The 20,164-nt window shown below is 39.0% G+C and overlaps 2 protein-coding genes across 2 annotated transcripts in view; both read right to left on the bottom strand.

The window, feature by feature from the left end:
* Positions 1-20,164, bottom strand: part of LOC134744674 (circadian clock-controlled protein daywake-like) — a 113,924-nt gene that overhangs the window by 16,411 nt on the left and 77,349 nt on the right. The window lies entirely within an intron of this gene.
* Positions 5,528-16,815, bottom strand: LOC134744673 (protein takeout-like). The gene is made up of 5 exons (XM_063678577.1): positions 16,658-16,815; positions 12,946-13,165; positions 7,769-7,896; positions 6,774-6,926; positions 5,528-5,750 (listed from the first exon to the last, which is right to left on the bottom strand). Exons 1-5 carry the CDS (start codon positions 16,710-16,712, stop codon positions 5,599-5,601), a joined length of 708 nt encoding a protein of 235 aa, XP_063534647.1. The 5' UTR covers positions 16,713-16,815; the 3' UTR covers positions 5,528-5,598.

Below are 20,164 nucleotides of genomic sequence, written 5' to 3'. Positions count from 1 at the left end.
TTTTTGAGTCTTACACATGCAATTATGTCACGTTCTTTAAAACAGGTTATTTATCCTTGATAATGAAAAACTTAGCCCAAAAAAGACCCTTAAGCTTAAAACCTTCTAGCCGCATATACTCTTCTTAAATTAAATTTTAACGGAAATCTACAGGATGTTTATTAAATTTAGTCACCTGCAATAATTAATGGGCTGAATATACATATATAATATATTATCAAGTTATGTTATTCGTTACTCCTGTAGGTACCTAATCAAAGCGGGATTCAATTCTCTAGTTCTGCTTCTCTTTAGATCACACTTTTTAGTCATAGCCCGCAGTTCGATTTAGGTATTTGACAACAAAACCTAAGGGCCTACCGCGAAAATCGAAATTTCGTTATCTGCCTCTCTACTACTCTTGCCCATTCGAGCAATAGACAGATAACGAAATTTCCATTTTTATTTTATCGGTTGGCCCTTTGCCTTTGAATCGGGATCCCACCATAGCTGTAAAGGGGATTGTTGGCACGTGGGTGGAGATCGAAGGAGTCAGGCAGGAGTCGTAGAGAAAGTTCAATATAGAGTAGAGAGTGTCCCATAGATGGCGCTTGTTAAGGCGAGTTGACAGGGATTGTAAGAACCTATGCCAAATTTAACTTTTTTCTGGTTACAGAATATTCATAGAATACTGCAACGTCTAAAACTTCCGAGAAACTCTCGTGGAAGCCAGGATTCTAACCCACAACCTCCAATTTGAAACCCCGACGACTTGTAGCTTGTAGCTCATGAAGTACGGAACTCTTAGCATTCTTTGGTTCGCTCTTTACTCTCCTCTCGTTAAATTTTGATTCTCATGATGACACAGTAGGCGCATTACCAGTTGTATGACCTTCACCTTTACTCTCTAGGCATTATGGCAGATTTAATGCCTGGTAGCTCCGTGATTTGCTTTTGTAAGACACTTAATTAATGGTTTTAAGTTATTATGCAGGAAGTTAAATTCAAGAAATTATGATAATACAAGTACTCTTTTTTTACTCTGGCCTACGTACGTATGTGCCAATGATTATATAGAAGCTTGTACGGATACTTTAAACTATGCTTGTTTTTTTTTTATTACTAGGAGGATATAACTAAACGGAGTAGCCATTAACAGGCATTCCCCTCTGTCGAAAATAGTTGGCCAATGGTCATACACAATGTATGGACTGACGTTTATCTGACATGGCTATTTTGACGTTACGTATACATTTGACGTTCCCCTCCCCCGCAAAATTGGCAGACTTTTTTGTACAGCAAATTACAGACGTGGCGGCTCCGTTTGGTTATATCCTTCTAGATTGATTAGGTACATATAATTTGGGATTTCTCGCTTCGGCAGGGAGTTCATTCCACAACTGGAGCATCCCTCCGAAACCGCACAGTGCGCGTCCATTGAGGTTCCAGGGTTTGAGAATGAACGCCTTTGGCGAGCGGTGCGGTTACTGCGGTGCACGGTCACAGGGCGGACACGCTATACGGCTATACATCAAAAATCACTTGCGTTTCTATGTGTGAACGGCACGTCTGTACACGCGTCATGCGTCATAGTGTAAGTTGCCTAAAAATAGTACTGAGCGGCTGGCAAACGGCCGTCAATCTGCTGTCGCGGGGCGAGGTAATTCGAGTCGGGGCGGGGCGGTGCGTGGCCGTTCTGTATAATCATAGAGTAACTGATACTAGAGCGGTACTGTCATAGTACATTTTGTAACCCCAGTAAATTCACTGCCATCTGTCGACACACTTTAAAACTAAAAATGAAGATTTATAAAAATACGATAGAATGTATTTAAATATAGATAAATGATTTTTTTTATTTGCATTAATTATTTTTATGATTTTGACCCATGTTCTTTCACTGATATGCGTTAAAATTGTTAAATAACAAACGAAACCGTCAACGCTATCTATACGACCGTAGGCCAAAACTAGTAGCGCCCTCTGAACGAGAATCAAATTTTCTTGATGCTGATTGATATGCGTGAATATTCAATAAAATAAATTTTGAACATTCATTAAACTTATTACCTAAATCTTAAATGTCTGAATTCAAATCGATGTTCCTTTTTGTCGATTACCTAATAAAAGTTATCTGGCCCCGTAGACAGCATACAACATGCCAATCGCTATCGCTCCGTACGCAACGCAACTGTCACTGTCACACTTATATAGTGATAGAGAGACACAAAGCGATTCGATAGCGAAGCGCAAGCGATTGTCACCTTGGCTAGGCCACGATCGCTGACGTCAAAGCGATGCGTCGCGTCGCGCCTACGTGACGAACGACCGGTATCTGTAGTGTAGCCTTGTCTTGACGTCACAATAATTTGTCTTCTAGTAATAAGCCAGTTGAAGGCAAGGCGCATACCTACATTATGATTATGACTATGTATGTGTATATAGTTTTACTGGTGTATTTACGAAAAGGGATACAGAACGTGATATTAATAAGGTATCGCTCCGGAAATACTGCGGCTGACAGTTAATTCCACAGTTTAGCAGTACGATTGACACAATGCTGTCCTTATCCAATGCTCTGTGGACTTAGCATTGTGTCAAATGTACACAATATAAACAAACGGAGACGCCACGTCTGTAATTTTCTGTACAAAAGTCTGCCGATTTTTGCGGAAGAGCAGAACGTCAAATGTATACGTAACGTCAAAATAGCCATGTCAGATAAACGTCAGTCCATACATTGTACGACCATTGATCGACTATTTTCGACAGAGGGGAATGCCTGTTAATGGCTACTCCGTTTGGTTATATATTATCCTCCTAGTACATAGCTAAATTGTGGAATGAACTGTCAGCCGCAGTATTTCCGGAGCGATACGGCCTTCATGGTTTCAAGAAAAGAGCGTAGGTAGGTACTCTGAGTTTAACGCACTTGGGCATTTTCATTTAAAAGTGTACCATTTACTTTTTATCCATCAACTTTTAGGTTTAGTCCGTGGTGTACGCTTAATTATACGGAAAATGATGATGATGGGATTTCCTTTTGCATAATTGCTCTTTTTGACTCATAGATTGATTTAGGATGGGGAGTCATCCATTTTTGATGCATAATTTTGACTTTAGGGGGGTTTTTTTCTTTGTCTCATTCAATAGTATTCGTGATCCAGTACGGCTACCATCAGTTTGGCACTGACATAAACGCCATCGAAAACGTAATTTACTTTCTATGCATCTCGCTCGTACTCGCGTATTAGTGCGAGCGAGATGCATAGAAAGTAAATTACGTTCTCGATGGCGTTTATGTCAGTGCCAAACTGATGGTAGCCGTACTGATTTCAAATAACCCAAAAGTTGATGATTTTTCGAAAAAAAGTAAATTCGTTTGCTCGTTAGCCTATATAATAAAAAAACCTTTAATAAAAATGCCAAACAAATGTAAAATAATGTAAATGTTAAATTAATAAAACGATAGTTTAAATTCTATTAAAATAATGTATGCAAAGAAGTCCTCTTTCATCTCGTTACATGTTTATAAGCGTTTGTGGTTTACGATTACCATCTTCCATATTGGCTAGACAACCCTGTACTGTACCACTTTGGAATCGTACCTACTTATAGACATTTGAAGCTGCTATGCACTAATTAAGGAAATTACATACTTATTTCATACAGTAATCAAAAAGCCAGGAAAAACGTTAGGTTAATCGTGACCAAAGACTGCGCGCACTATGTTTTATGTGGCCTTTATCATTTGCTGTTGTTCTCGTTAGAATATCAATCATCAAATCACATCACATAATAAATGCACTTAACAGAATAGGTAGATCAATAAGCATAAAGGATAACGAATGCATACGAATCACGGATATTTACCTATAAACATATTTCTGTGAAAAGACGTTAAACAAAGTAAACATGGTTGAGGTCGAGAGGGTTTTCCCCGCGGCTTACTCTTTAACAAAGATAATTTACATATGACAGAAGTTTAGGCTTAAATGAACGGAAATAATAGGGTTAAAGTGCACGGTAGAAAATCACGCTGTATCACAGAATAAGTTATAATATCATACAGAACGGCCACGCACCGGCCACGCACCGGCCCGCCCCGACTAAAATTACCTCGCCCCGCGACAGCAGATTGACGGCCGTTTGCCGGCCGCTTAGTACTATTTTTAAGCAACTTACTCACACTATGACGCATGACGCGTGTATAGACGTGCCGTTCACACATAGAAACGCAACTGATTTTTGATGTATAGCGTGTCCGCCCTGTGGCTGTATGCTGACCTGGATCCGCAGGTTATAAATGAATGAATGATATTTATTTCAGGACAAATCCCATATTATGACATACAATTACAATACCTACAGGGTATTTTTCAAGCCATAGCCATAGTGAATGTTGTATACGGTGTATACCTCTCGTGTTGAATGATGATACCTATGACAGTTCATTTTTATATTACGTAGTTGTCACGTAAAATATTTGTAGACAGTGTGTGAAAGTCATTTATTTATAAATGTAACATTTAACTAATAAAAACATGACAAAAACATATGGGGCATTTTCTATGAAAAGTGACCTTATTGTCGATGGCGCTTACGCCGCACAGAGTCGCGCAGCATTGTATTTATATCGGAGCATCGTTTATAATGGCGTAAGCGCCATCGACAATAAGGTCCCTTTTTATAGAAAATACCACAATTAAGTAGTTACAATAAAAACCTTTATGGTAGGAACCCAGTGTGACTCGTGTGAGAAATGTTTCTGTATGGAGATCCCTTTGTTTCCCATAAACTTAATGTTTCCAATTTCGATAGCTAGAAATTGATATCCATATGATTAATGGACAATAAATATCAATAGTCATAATATTTGTTAAGTATACTTAACGTTAAATAGTTATAATATTAAAGATCTATAATATTAAACAATCACAAAAGTTATAAAATTTATTGCTTGGGTTAGGTTAGGTTAGAACTGTGACCCTTACAGAACCGAACTGCTATCAGAAATGTGAGAGGTTAGGGTAGGTTAGAACTGCGATCCTTTCAGAACCCAAATGCTACTAGAAGACCTTACAAAAATATTATAAGCAAAATTATTGACTTCAACATTATGTAATTGGTATACTATCTGGACTTAAATAATGACTAACAAATTTCATGACTAACAATAATGATGACTTCGATTATCGTTTTAATTTTTCTAGTATTAATCCGGCACCTAACAACCATCTCTTTTTAGCCCAGTGGTTGACTGGTAGAGAATGCCTTATGACATTAAGTCCGCCATTTGTACTTATAATTTTATGTGCAATAAAGTTTAAATAAATAAATAAAATGACTTGCAAAAATCGGAACTGCAAATTATATTGTTTAATTTTATGACTATTGACAATATGATTAACAAAAATTATGATGGAAAACGTTATGGACTAAAAAAATCGGAAACTAAAATTCATGGGAACCAATAGAGAGCCGTTTTCTTGTTTTCTAGAAAATCGGTAACAACATTTAATCAGAATTCTCTTGGCCCTTATATAGAATTGCAGAAAAATCTTAACAGCGCAATGTAGTCGGTTACAGCGCCATCTAACATCAAAATTGGCAACTAAACTATTCTATACTGATTTCCTTGACGGGCACTTTCTCGAACATCTTCTCTACGGCTTTGACGATTCTGCTGACAATGGCGCTGGTAATGGGATTGCCGACTTCGTTGTAGATCTCCTTCCAGTTGGTGTTCGCGAATTGGGTGATGGTGTCGGCTGGAGAGAGAAATAGTTATTTATTAATTTTATTGATAAAAGTGTACATGACATTACAGTTGAACCAATGCGCACAACAGCAACAATTATAACAACAATAATAGCACTTTACATTAGCACAGATAAATTATATTGGAATAGTTGAGCACCTAGCATCCGTCGCCACACAGAATCTCTGGCATTAGGGTTATGTCAATGCCGAAATAGTGCCATTGCCATTACAGTACTGATGGTTCCTGTTTTATACATTAAAAATATGTACGTTTAGATGTTTAGATATTTGTTCCTCAGTCAATAGATTTGGCTGAAATTTAGCTTTCCATCACAGCAGGGTCCTTTTGCTTCAAGTGCAATAAGGTACTTTTTATATGAAATTCCAACAAGAAATCTGAGTCCTTATTGCACATGAAGCATAAGGACCCTTCTGTGATGGAAAGCCACATATTATAAGCTAACCTAGATTAGGATATGGTATACTTTATATACTGGGAATCTAATCTAATCACTAATAATCCGAAAGTGGAATGTCTTCCAAATAAATCAAATAATATAACCACGGGAACTATACCTAGTTCCTAGAACCTATTGATATGTAAATTAAAACGAATGGTGACGGCATCAATTAATCCTGTTTGTTGTGAGCGACCAATTCTCTTAAAACAATATTAAATTTATGCCATAAATGAGAGTCAAATCGTTTCTTACTAGCGGAAATTTACGTCATGTCTAATACGTTTGTTTCATTTCATAGATGTATAAGACGTGACGTATACTTCCAGCTGGGTCTTCCAGTACTGATGTGTAAGATAAAAGATAAGATAAATGATATTTATTCGTGACGATCACAACACAAGTACGAACATGTACAGACAACAACAGCAAGAAAAGAAGAAATCATCAAGTGTGCATCACGAAATGGACCCAACTCAGCATAATGCTAGCTATAAAGCCAGCGCTGGTCTTCCGTAGGGCCCATTCGGTGACTGTGTAGGCTAAAGTGTAGGTGTAGACTAAAATACTTACAAGCCTGCTGGTTCCCGTTGAACAGGTTCTGGAAGGCGTAATGCGCGTTGGTCTGGAGGTCAGATGTGAACTTCCAGTTGGCGATCTTCCAGAATTTGTCTCCGTTCTTCTCCACGTCAGCAGTCTCAATCTGGATCTTCACCAGGAGGTCACCTGAAGAGGGATTAATACTGTGAAACCATTGGTGTATCGGGAAGCATCTTTCAAGCCAAAGGTTCGAAACCGGCTAATACGGTCAAAGAATAGATTTCTGTACCATTTCGCTTCTCAATATGTTCCTAGGGATGTGCCATTATTAAGTGTATTGCATGTTACGGGAAATACTGCTAATCAGAAATCTTCTTATTTTACTGCTTTATGAAACGACGGAACAAGTAAAATAAAAAAATAAAAAAATTGGTTATAGGTTAACAAATTTGACGACCGGTCTGGCCTAGTGGGTTGGGTAGTGATTCTGCCTCCTGCCTGTGAAGCCGTCCTGGGTTCGAATCCCGATAAGGGCATTTATTTGTGTGATGAACACAAATATTTGTTCCTGAGTCGTGTATGTTTTTATCTATTTAAGTAGGGTAAACTCGCATTACTTGGTGACACGCCTAATTCGGTGATACAAGTTTTAAAGCATGTGCTGTGCAAAGCTAGTGAGGGCCCTTTAAATGGGCCTCACGGCAAATCCGCCAAAGCCGTGAAGCCGTGAGGTCTCATTTAAAAGGCCCTAATTCACTAGCCTTCCTGGGTGTCATTTTTCAAAACTTGTATCACCGAATGCCGTGTCACCAAATAGAGTCACCGAGTTTACCCTATGTATATCGTCGCCTAGCACCCGTAGTGCAAGCTTTGCTTATTTAGTTTGAGGCAAACTTGATCTGTGTGTTGTCCCCTAATATAAATAATAATATGTAAACTTATGCATAAAAGTCGAAAAACATAGTTAAAATAATTGTTACAGCAAAGATTTCTATCAGTGACAACATCATATAGCGGCAGGCACTTACGGAGCTTGATCTTGTATTTGCCCTTGCCCTCAATGGGCAAAATCAGCAGCTTGCCCCCGAGGTTGTAGTCTCCAGTCAGCTGGATGTTGGGACAGTTTACATCCAGGTTAATTCTTCTTCCATTGCGTCTGAAATGATAAATATCATTAGCGATACTATTTTAACACGGGGGTATAGATGGGCGTGTTACACGCTATCATTATTATGTTTATTCATCGATTCTTATTAAAAGAAACTTATTCTAACGGATTAATCGAACAATTTTTCATACTATTTTTACTTTATTTTGAATTATGAGCTAACTGAATGTTTTGAATTGTCCGATTAATCAATTTTCTATTTTTTTAGGGTTCTCAAAAGGAAAAAAACCGAACCCTTATAGGATCACTCATTTCATTTCATTCATTTATTTATTTGCGTCAAACACATAAAAATGCATGCAAATACAATTAAAAAAAAAACAGATCACAACAATACATATTAGAACTCGTGCGTCTGTCTGTCTGTCTGTCCGTCTGTCATAGCCTATTTTCTCCGAAACTACTGGACCAATTAAGTTGAAATTTGGTATACATATGCAAGTTTGTAACCCAAAGACGGACATGTAACGTAAACAAATTAATTTTAAACATGGGGGCCACTTTTAGGGGGTAAATGAGAAAATTAAAAAATAAAGTTTTATAAACTATATTGTGTTACATATCAAATGAAACAGCTCATTGTGAGAATATCAAATATATTTTTTATAATTTTAGGATAAACAGTTTAGAAGTTATTCAAGAAAATAGGCAAAAAAAATGACCAAGGGCCCCACCCCCCTCTATCTCCGAAGCTACTGGGTCTAAAATTCTGAAAAAATACACAAAATAGATCTTTACCTATAGATCACAGGAAAACCTATTAAAAATGTGCAGTCAAGCGTGAGTCGGACTTAATTATTTCGTTTTTGATCCAACCCCTACGGGTTTTTTAAAGACATTTCACGCACGTTTCACATTAAAAGTACATTGTTTAAATTGTGTAATGTACGGAACCCTTCGAACGCGAGTCCGACTCGCACTTGGCCGGTTTTTGTTGAGATGATTACGGATGCCGCTCTTAGTAGAACAATTAGCTAGTTTTTATACAGTGTAGAAACTGAGCTAACTGAAGGTTTTAAGGCACTTTCCCTCCAGGAACCATTAATTTTCTCCACCCTGTATACTCGGGTACATAAACCTTGGTAATGGTGGTGGTATTAGTGTGAGTAGTAATTATTCTATTTACTTTAAATTTGCCATGTATTGACTGGTAAGTAGGTACTTATGGCAAATACTACGAATGAATGGATTTGACTGGAAAAGCTACATGCAGTATTCGTTTTGAGTATTGTTGTTCCTATAGTTATTTACGATACAAGTGCGGAAGAGGAAATTTGAGGAAATGCGAATTACCTATTCCCACGTGTATCGTACAACGTTTTACAGTACATATGGCCCTTTAAACTTTCGATTTCGACATATGCACGAAAAGTGCTCTTTTACGCACTAGTACGAGAAAGTAGCACCATATGTACTGTAAAAAAAATGGAAAACAAAAAGCACTAGTGCGGAAAAGTAGTACTTTCCGCATGATATGGCTCCGTAGGAAACGCACTTTTCGAGCACATGCATTGTAAAGAATAATTTAGTTCTTATTATTTGAATGTAAGTAGGTCAGATATACAGATTTTCTAATAAATACCTCGTATGACACAGGTAAAACAAAAAACCAGGAGCGGTATTCGACATGCGTTAAGTGACGTTTCGTGTTGAACTTCAGTTGAATGGAAGAAATCGTGTGTTGTCGAATAGGTAAATTTGACATTAGCAATCCACAGTTAGGTGACAACGAAACCAAACCGAACCACGCAGAGTTCAGAGCCATTTTAAACCGTATAGTAGTAAGAAAACAAAGTTGATTTTTGTTGCATAATTTTTTCAATGAATGAGTTTTGGTGTACAACCAAATGATACTTTCCACAGTTGATGAACAAATGATTCATTCCACTGTTGAACTGATGTTGAAGCCGAAACTGACAGTTGTGCATCTCGAATAGGGCCCCTGATGAACCATTTCTTAGAATCATTCGAATCGATACACGTTAGCATACATATCATGTTTTTGACACCAAACCATCACGTACGCATGCGCGTCAGAGACATAAACTGTCACACGTCATGTATATCTTTGAAAAATAATTATAGTGTATAACTAGCCTTATGAACCGATTTTGCATGTACAACCAGCCTTAAAGTTTGTAGTCTATGATTGTTCATTATTTTAGTATGTGGGTATTTTTGCATTTTGTAATTTTTCCTCAGTCACCCGTTGACCACGAACGCTGTAAAGAGTTCGAAACGTCGGGATGTATTATAAATTCAATATACGCGATATAATCCGTTTTCATAGTTTTATTTCATTATGACATGTTACAACGTTACAACCAATTTCCAAAAATATTACTAGTCTAGAGTCAGACCAAGCTAACTCGGCAGCGATTTTGATAGCACAGACTGTGCAAGTGTTATTGTATTTTAAACGTCATAATTTCATAGAAGCTTGAAGTATAAAATAACACTTTTATTTTCCTTGTCTTCATTTTCAAAATTACCTTTACTATTGTTTTTTTTCTTAGGACTGAGTTCTCATGTCTATCATTATTAGTTATAGTAGACCGTCTAGGATGAAATAGAAAAAAGCTAAGTACTTAATAACAATACACGGAACTGGTTACAGCAATAAAGTATAATTGAGGCATAATAAGAAGCAGTTGCTATTGTAATCCTGGCATTTTTTATACACAATTTAGACCAAGCATCCTCTTATTGAATAACTATTAAGCACTGTCAGTAGTAGACTAATTTAAGAAACATTTTCCTTAAGGGCAGGTCCTTAAGGAAAATGTTAGCGTGTACAGACACGCTATAACAATTAGGTTGTATCTATGTAATGCCATACAGATAATTAGTGTACCTGATACTGTATATTAAGATAAGTACAAAAGTCATGACTCCCGGAGCGGTATTCGACATGCGTTAAGTGACGTTTCGTGTTGAACTTCAGTTGAATGAAAGAAATCGTGTGTTGTCGAATAGGTAAATTTGACATTAGCAATCCACAGTTAGGTGACAACGAAACCAAACCATTTTAAACCGTATAGTAGTAAGAAAACAAAGTTGATTTTTGTTGCATAATTTTTTCAATGAATGACTTTTGGTCGTACCAAATGATACTTTCCACAGTTGATGAACAAATGATTCATTCCACTGTTGAACTGATGTTGAAGCCGAAACTGACAGTTGTGCATCTCGAATAGGGCCCCTGTTGTTAATCAAGTATTATTAAAAATAACCTTTGACACTAAATTATAAAATCAGTGTCAGGAATAGGGGATATTACTGCAATGTTCTGCCACCAGAGTGCAGGACTAGCCTTTTTAGTAACCCATAGAGTAACTTATACATACTGTACCTTTAACAGGTTTTAGACAAGTTTTCAGAGGTAATAAAATATGACATTGATGCATCAAGGCGGTTTGCTTACAGAGGACCTACCGGGAAACGCGAATCCGAGAATTCACTATCGCGATAAAGAGGCAGTTATCGCCCGAATATGCAAGAGTGACGATTTTTTTTATACCAAGTCGGTGGCAATCAAGCATACGGCCCGCCTGATGGTAAGCAGTTACCGTAGCCTATGGACGCCTGCAACACCGGAGATATTACACGCGTGTTGCCGACCCTAACATTCCTCTCCCTCGAGCTCTGGCAACCTTACTCACCGGCAGGAAAACAAAACACTATGAGTAGGGTCTAGTGTTATTTGGCTGCGGTTTTCTGTAAGGTGGAGGTACTTCCCCAGTTGGGCTCTGCTCTAGATCTGGAATGACATCCGCTGTCCTGTGCCCTACCACACAAAGCGACATGTCATTCACAGTGCCCATACCTCTCTTTTGGACGTAGTTTAAGGACATATCCGGGTCCGGACGCAGTTTAAGGACATACCCGGGTCCATAAATATAAATTTCCTTGTTTCACGATATATTCCCTATTACTGATTGTACTGAATTATTATTTTGTTATTTCCTGCTCTGAAATCAGATAATTCTCCTGCGTCGTCATTTGCAACTTGCAACATTACTAACAGGAAAATTTTCTGAAAAATCTTCTTTTACGCAATAGAAGAAAAGTTGTTGATCTCGTTCTCGTTTGATGTGACGTTTTCAACCAAAAGGTACCACATTGTCGCTTGTCGATAAGGTTGATTTCTAATTGAAGCTATATGGAAATAGCGCCTAACTGACAAGCGACAATAAGTACCCTTTTGGTTGAAAATGTCACATATAAAGTTATTGTCAGCTACGACAGCAGCAGAGAAAAGGACCCACCCCTACATAGAAGTTTTTGTATGCAGGGGGTGGCACCTTTTCTCTGCAGCTGACTACAACGGTTGCTCGGAACGTGTTAGTATTAGTACTTATTGTGCTTACTAAACCACCGTAGATTTTACACCTTTACGAATTGTCAGTTAACTCTAACTTTACTCTGAGGTTAGCTGAAAGAGATCCCTTATAGCGATAAGTTCGCCTTTGTTCCTATATTTATGTAAATTCATGTGAACCTATTCTTCTACAATAAAGTGATTTACCACTAAAGGATGACTCAGGCTAGAACGGTGCGGGCCCGGCCGATCCGTCAGACACTTCATTTTCCATTAAAAAATCACGTGATCTCCGATCAACCGTCATAGAAAACGAAGTTTCTAGCGTGTCATCCGTAACTGTGAATTAGCAATATTATCCCAGGTAGCAGTGACGTCAGCGACGTCATAATGACGTTATAAAGACGTCTCTGACGTCATATAAAAGTTTTGAACAAATTATCGCGGCAGACCCGTTCGTGTAATTAAATAAGTATAAAAGTATATAGAACTCGCCAGACAAAGAATGAAGGACTTTGGAACAGGCTATCTGGAACCAAAGGAACTCAAAACGCTACCCATACGGTCCATCATCCGGCATATGGAGATGGTGGGGAAAGTTCTTGAGTAGCGGACGGATCTTTCCTAGGGGGTAACTGCACAAAAGATCCCTATGGGTCGAAGTGTTTCCGCAAGGGCCCCCGAAACTATAAGATAAGATAAGATATAGAACTTACTTGATGTTCAGAATTTCGCAGTTCTTCAGCCCTTTAACAGTGGTGTCTTTTATGTCAAGTTGGAGACCGGCCTCTCGGGACCCCGCTTTGTCGATGATCATGGGGTCCAAGGGCTGTAGACCCAGCTCTGGGACCCCGGCCGTGAGGAAGGGGATCGCCTTCTTGGCTGAGGCTAGCAGGCAGGCTGTGTCTGACGGCTTGCAGGCTGTCAGGAAGGGTGCTGGAAGGAAGGACTGAGATATCATCGCGAAAACACATCTACACTACAAAAGCAACAGTAGGTACCTAAAAACCGGCCAAGTGCGAGTCGGACTCGCGCACCGAGGGTTCCGTACTTTTTAGTATTTGTTGTTATAGCTGCAACAGAAATACATCATCTGTGAAAATTTCAACTGTCTAGCTATCACAGTTCATGAAATACAGCCTGGTGACAGACAGATGGACAGACGAACAGACGGACAGCGGAGTCTTAGTATTAGGGTCCCGTTTTTATCCTTTGGGTACGGAATCCTGCGTACATAGGCTATGGAGACTGCCAATCAAGCATATGGGCAGTCTCCATAGCCTATGTACGCCTGCAACTCCAGAGGAGTTACATGCGCGTTGCCGACCCTAACACTCCTCTCCCTCGAGCTCTGGCAACCTTACTCACCGGCAGGAACACAACACTATTAGTAGGGTCTAGTGTTATTTGGCTGCGGTTTTCTGTAAGGTGGAGGTACCTCCCCAGTTGGGCTCTGCTCTAGATCTGGAATGACATCCGCTGTCCTGTGCCCTACCACACAAAGCGAGATGTCATTCACAGTGCCCATACCTCTCTTTTGGACGTAGTTTAAGGACATACCCGGGTCCAAGATACCTACATATAGTTATAGTTATATGTAAGGAGAGTTGGACCAAGAAAAGTCTGCAACGATTTTGACAGCACACGCAATGCAAGTGTTATTTATACGTCATAATTTCATAGGAGTTTGACGTTTAAAATAACGCACTGCGTGTGCTATCAAAATCGTTGCACTCTTTTTGATCTAACTCTACCTACCTATTTAATATGAGATCTTTTTATCCGACTTTAAAAAATCTTAAAGAATCTTTATTATTACTTTGTGTATTATGGTTTAAAATAAATTTCGAAAACACAACTACAAAACTACAAATGTAGATAGATAATGCGACCATTGAAACTGATTTTATTGATATTTCGCCTCTAAACGGATTAAAGGATGACTCACGTTAGACCGGGCCGTGTCCGGGCCGGAGCTTCCGGCGCTTCGTTTTCTATGGAAAGCATCACGTGATCACCTGTCATGTCATAGAAAAATAAGCGCCGGAAGCTCCGGCCCGGACACGGCCCGGTCTAACGTGAGTCATCCTTAAGTCCCCACGTCCCCAGCAAGCTCGGTTCTCCATACGAACGTAGTTACGCTCTCATTTTAAAACGACTAGCTAGATTGCTCTGAAACTTTGTACTTACAATAGGATAAGGTATATCTATCTAGTCCTGTAATTAGTTTATGTAGCTCCAATTTATAAAATAAACGAAATAGAGCAAAAACATGTTTTGTAATGAAAACTTAAATTCGCTGTATTTTTTAACAATGGTATCAGGGGGCTAGATAACACATCCCTTATTACGCGGATGAATACAGTGGAAGTTTAAAACTGAGTATTTTTTTAAACTACCTACAAAACTAAAACTAATAAAAAAACTAAAAAAATAAATTAAAAAAAACTGAGTTAACTGTTAATTATATTATTATATGTAAATTTATAGCACTATAATCATTAGTGAGGAAAATTTTAGGGTTCCGTCAGGTCAGCACAGAACCTCTCAACCCGTCGACCCTATCTAATTACGTGTTTCGTATGATGAAATTATTTTATATTATTTCATTTTGCTACGGTAGGTACAATTAAAACTAGGTATAGTACAAAAATAAAAATAAAGCTCAAATAAAGTAAGGGGGGCATTTTTAATCGGTTAAATAATATTTTTAGTTACTCGCGCGACATGTTTCGGAGAGCCTAGATCTCCATTTTCAAACACTAACAGTGCCTGAGTGAGTAGCGGTCACGACGGGCGAGCGTCACGTACTACAGACAACCACACAGACAGACGTGCGGGAGTGACTAAAAATACGTGAGTGTAACCGCTAAGTTAGCTAAATTGAAATTGATTTTATTTATAATTCTTTACTTTCTACAATACCTATATACCAATTACGTTATGTGTTTTAACCTTCACGACGCCGTGTCAAACACGAAAGCTGTCACTCGGTCGCCACGCCACCGAAGTGTCAAAACCGAAATTGAACTTTATGAAAATGCACGTGGGTCTATGTTACTCTGTGGTCTGTGACGGATTAATCGGTCTTTGGCGTTGGACCTAAGCTGCCGATATATCCGTCATCGTCATTGGCGTCTAAAAGGTTAATGGCTATGTATTTAATGTATGTTGTGGGTATTTCAATTTGAATTCTGTACAACTGTACTTTAATGTCATTCATAGGTGCATTATGTTAATGCCTTGAATAGTAAAGAAATTGATATTGAATCGACGACCCAACACAGAGCCGCTCTGTCAACTTGTACGGAAAAACCTTTTAGATATGCCAACTAGTTCGACAGAACAACAATACAATAATGATGGTTAAGATACAATGTGATATGCAATAAAGATTATGAGAACGAGGTCGTCTCCATGCGACTGCAGTCCGTGGCTGCAGGCGCTACCCTCATCATTGGGATTTTTCTAGACAACACTACCTCCGCCTAGCAGTTAGCTTACGTTTAGGCCTGGGGCATCAACCAATCAGTCACATCGCTATCACTACGGCGGCACGGTGGACATTCTGGACCTGGCCTAAGCGCTGGAAGGATCTCCGCCATTCCAGTATTAATGATGTCATCCGTCGAGCTCTTAGTGCCAAAGTACCAGCAGTCCTCGAGCCCAGCTGTCTGGCCAGGGATGACGGCAAGAGGCCCGACGGAATGACACTGGTGGTGCCTTGGAGCATTGGTCGTCTGCTTGCGTTGATACCCTAACACCGTCCCATGTTCCAAGCACCAAGGATGATGCTAGCGCTGCGGCTACCTCGACCGAAAGCCTCAAGCGTCGCAAATATGCCGCTTTAGGAAGCAGCGTTTGGTGTTGAAACTTTGGGGCTATGGGGGCCAAGTGCACGTCGGCTGTACAGTCGCCATCAGATATATCGGAGCGGCCAAGGTGTTCACAATATCTGAACACGCACTCTAACGCCCAGACAATAGAGGCGTGTTCAGTTATTTGTGAGCGCCTTAGCCGCACCGATATATCTGAGGGCGACTGTACAAAGAGTTGTCGGCGGGCCTAATAGAGGCTTCTGGACCTTCTGGTGACCAGAGGGCTGGCCACTATTTCACACAGCGTATAAGTATCGCCATACAACGAGAAAATACGGCCAGCCATCTGGGTACCTTGCCCGTTGACGGCGATCTGGGCCAAAAAAATCTGCAGGTTTGTTATACTTAAATAGTAAGTTTTATTATGTTTGTTTATTTCTTCTCTGTCTGTCAAAAAATGAATAGCTGAAACTATATTATTGCCAAAAATCAGGATTTTCCTATTGAATAATTTAATTTAATTAAATATTATTAATTTCAATTATTTGAAAGTGACCAAGAGAGCGTAATATAATAAATACATTTTTTAGATATTTGTATTGCATCTTACCAACATTAGCACTGGCACCACACACGAAAACACAAACAACGATCAGGAACTTCATGATGTATTTTTACCTAACACCTTAGCGATACGTCGCGAGTAAACAATGTCGCGGAGGCTGCGCGCGCGCCGCCGCTTTTATACGGTGCTAACTACTGTCATTATAGGTGTAACGAGACGATTTGTAGACTCAGCTAGCGGTCAAAGTATAATATCTATTTTAATCGTAATAAAAAAAAACGGCCAAGTGCGAGTCGGACTCGCGCAGGAATGGTTCCGTACCATTACGCAAAAAACGGCAAAAAAATTCACGTTTGTTGTATGGGAGCCCCACTTAAATATTTATTTTATTCTGTTTTTAGTATTTGCATGATGTTATAGCGGCAACAGAAACACATCATCTGTGCAAATTTCAACTGTCTAGCTATCACGATTCATGAGATACAGCCTGGTGACAGATGGACAGACAGACAGACAGATAGCGAAGTCTTAGTAATATGGTCCAGTTTTTACCCTTTGGGTACGGAACGCTAAAAACAATTAAATTACTAGTTTATCATTAGAATTGAAGCCTAGGAAGGCCTTCTAACAAAGTCGATAGTGTTTCTTCCTACCAATATATTTGTCCCCGCCGGGATTAGATGGGAATAGGGTTTTGTAATAAAACATTCCTTTGTCCTTGCCTCATGTACGGCGGCGGTCAGGTGGGGCGGGAACAAATGGGAATACACCTGCATACCAAGTCCTGGGCTCGAATACCGGTAGGTATAAGCAATTATTTGTGTGTTTTCCACGAATATTTTCTTCAGTTATGTAAGTTTTATTTTTATGAAACTTTGTTAGTAACTTTGTTTTACTATTTGTTATATGTATATGTCTTAGTCTAGTACCAACTTCTTCTTCTTGTCCTAAGCCTTAAGGATGACTCACGTTAGACCGGGCCGTGTCCGGGCCGGAGCTTCCGGCGCTTCATTTTTCTATGGAAAGCATCACGTGATCACCTGTCATGTCATAGAAAAGTAAGCGCCGGAAGCTCCGGCCCGGACAAGGCCCGGTCTAACGTGAGTCATCCTTTATCCCACTATCTGGGGTCGGCTCTCCTTGTCTGCCTTTTCCACTGTTCCCGGTTTTGGGCTACGGTGTTGTCTATCTCTTTTAGGTCCTTCTGGACCGTAGTATAGTACCAACAACACAAGCCTAATTCAGCTTAATACTGTGACGATTTGTTTATATTTTTTTATAGTCAACAAAATAAATTTCTATTTGAAAAAGTATTCGAGGGTGGCAGATGCTGACCTTATGTATTTATAGATTTATTTATCGTGTGGCATTACTGTTAGTTGAATTATTAAATGACTCTAAATTGGAAAATATATCCTATTGTATCGGTTACAATTTTTTACATCTCTCGGAGGATAATTTAACAGCTTCATGTGTCACGCGTTGCCTCTTGTATATGATCCTATTGTTAGCCCTACAGGCCAATTCGAACTTACACTGACATCAAAATGATATCTGAATGATGTTATTTAGTTATCGTGCATTTCGCTCGTACTTTTCCGTACTTGTAATACCGCGAGCGGTACGCACAATAAGTAAATTATATTATTCAGATATCATTCTGATGTCAGTCTACGTTCGAATTGACCTCTTAGTTGATTCGTTATTTAACGAGAATACGTCAAGTGAAAGATACACAAGTACAAATAAGATCCTGTTTCTTTTTCTAGGGGTTTTATTTGTTTTGGTCATCGGCGTCATCGCTATTATAAGCTGAAATAAATGTTATACCTATGCTGCAGAAGCGCCGAAATTTTAAAACGTAATAAATATAAGAGCCTCGGTAGAGAGTATCATTTCGTTCCATTTGGAGTTGAAACTCTAGGTCCATGGGGTCCCAGCGCGCATAAGTTATTTGCAGAAATCGCGAAGCGTCTGGTTGACGTAACTGGTGACCGAAGAGCTGGCGGCTTCCTCGCACAACGTATCAGCATTGCGATACAGCGGGGAAATGCCGATAGAATCCTTGGTACAATGCCTCCAGGGCCTATTTTAGATTTAAGCTAGTTATTAATTTCGTTTACGTAGTACCACTCTCGTAGTATCTTGTATGTAAATAAAGAGATTTTATTTGCTGCAGAATGAAAATGACCAAGACCTCCAGTTTATAATTTATAAATAGTAGTGAAACTATTTAAAAACAACACAAATATATATCGCTGTATATAATATCGCTATTTATACTAACTGGTCGTCGCTATATCGAAATTCACTCTCTCAACCTGGAAACTAAAATGGTCGCGCACTGTGTGGTTTAAGATCTAATCCAGGCATAATGACGGATCCGGCTGTGGAATGGGTTCCTTGCCGAGCTCGAAGAAATACAGTATGAGGTCCTTAAAAAAAGTACCTAAGGGTCGGCATCGCGCATGTAATATCACAGGAGTTGCAAGCGTCCATAGGCTACGGTAGCCGCATACTACAAAAGTTGTATATAATTTTGTTGCCATCATTGTGGTATAATATATACTATACTAATATAGATTTTTTACTAGTATAGATTTTTTGGCAATATTTTCTACCGGAATATTGCCAGAAATTTATATTAACTCAACACTTCACTAAAGGATGACTCACGTGACCGGGCCGGAGCTTCCGGCGCTTACTTTTCTATGACATGACAGGTGATCAGTGATCACGTGATGCTTTCCATAGAAAACGAAGCTCCGGAAGTTCCGGCCCGGTCACGGCCCGGTCTAACGTGAGTCATCCTTGGTATATTTATACCAGGATATTTTTTCTCATATTATTGAACGACTAATCATTTTATGCATTAACATAATCTAAATAGTTACATCTAGAGGACAACGCATCAAAGAACTTTTTTATAATACACCTTATAAAAGGTATCCGTTTTCGTTACTCTTAAGTGTATTTTTAACTATTAAGCTGCCAATGCCTTCCAATACATTTACTTCACTAACTTACAATAATAAATTGCTCTTCAAAAAGGGTAGGCGCTAAGACTAACCAAATTACCAAACAAAATGACTACAAAGTATAGAGTATAAAACAAAGTCGTTTTCCGCTGTCTGTCCGTCCGTCCCTATGTATGCTTAGATCTTTAAAATTACGCAACGGATTTTGATGTTTTTTTTTTAATAGATAGAGTGATTCAAGCTGAAGGTTTATATGTATAATTTGTAAAGGTTTTGTGTAAATTAGTTGAACTACCGGTGCGAAGCCGGGGCGGGTCGCTAACTAGTTGATAATAATATGAATGATAATGTTCTGAACTTCAAGAAAAGCTTCGAGAGAGGAATGCATTAATTGCTAAAAGAAGGGTCATTTGATACAAAGGTAATCAGAGGTGGGATCAGACGGTTCACTCGGATGAATGTTCATCATTTTTCATTCATTGCATATTCACACGACTCCTACTAAGATTATTCACTTTTTATTTTCTTTCACTATGGCGTCGAATGAAGTGTGTTGCGTCTGGGATTAATTTTT

This window comes from Cydia strobilella, chromosome 10, assembly GCF_947568885.1.
Source record: "Cydia strobilella chromosome 10, ilCydStro3.1, whole genome shotgun sequence".
Lineage (NCBI taxonomy): Eukaryota > Metazoa > Arthropoda > Insecta > Lepidoptera > Tortricidae > Cydia > Cydia strobilella.
This window is presented reverse-complemented; position numbering and strand designations above follow the sequence as displayed.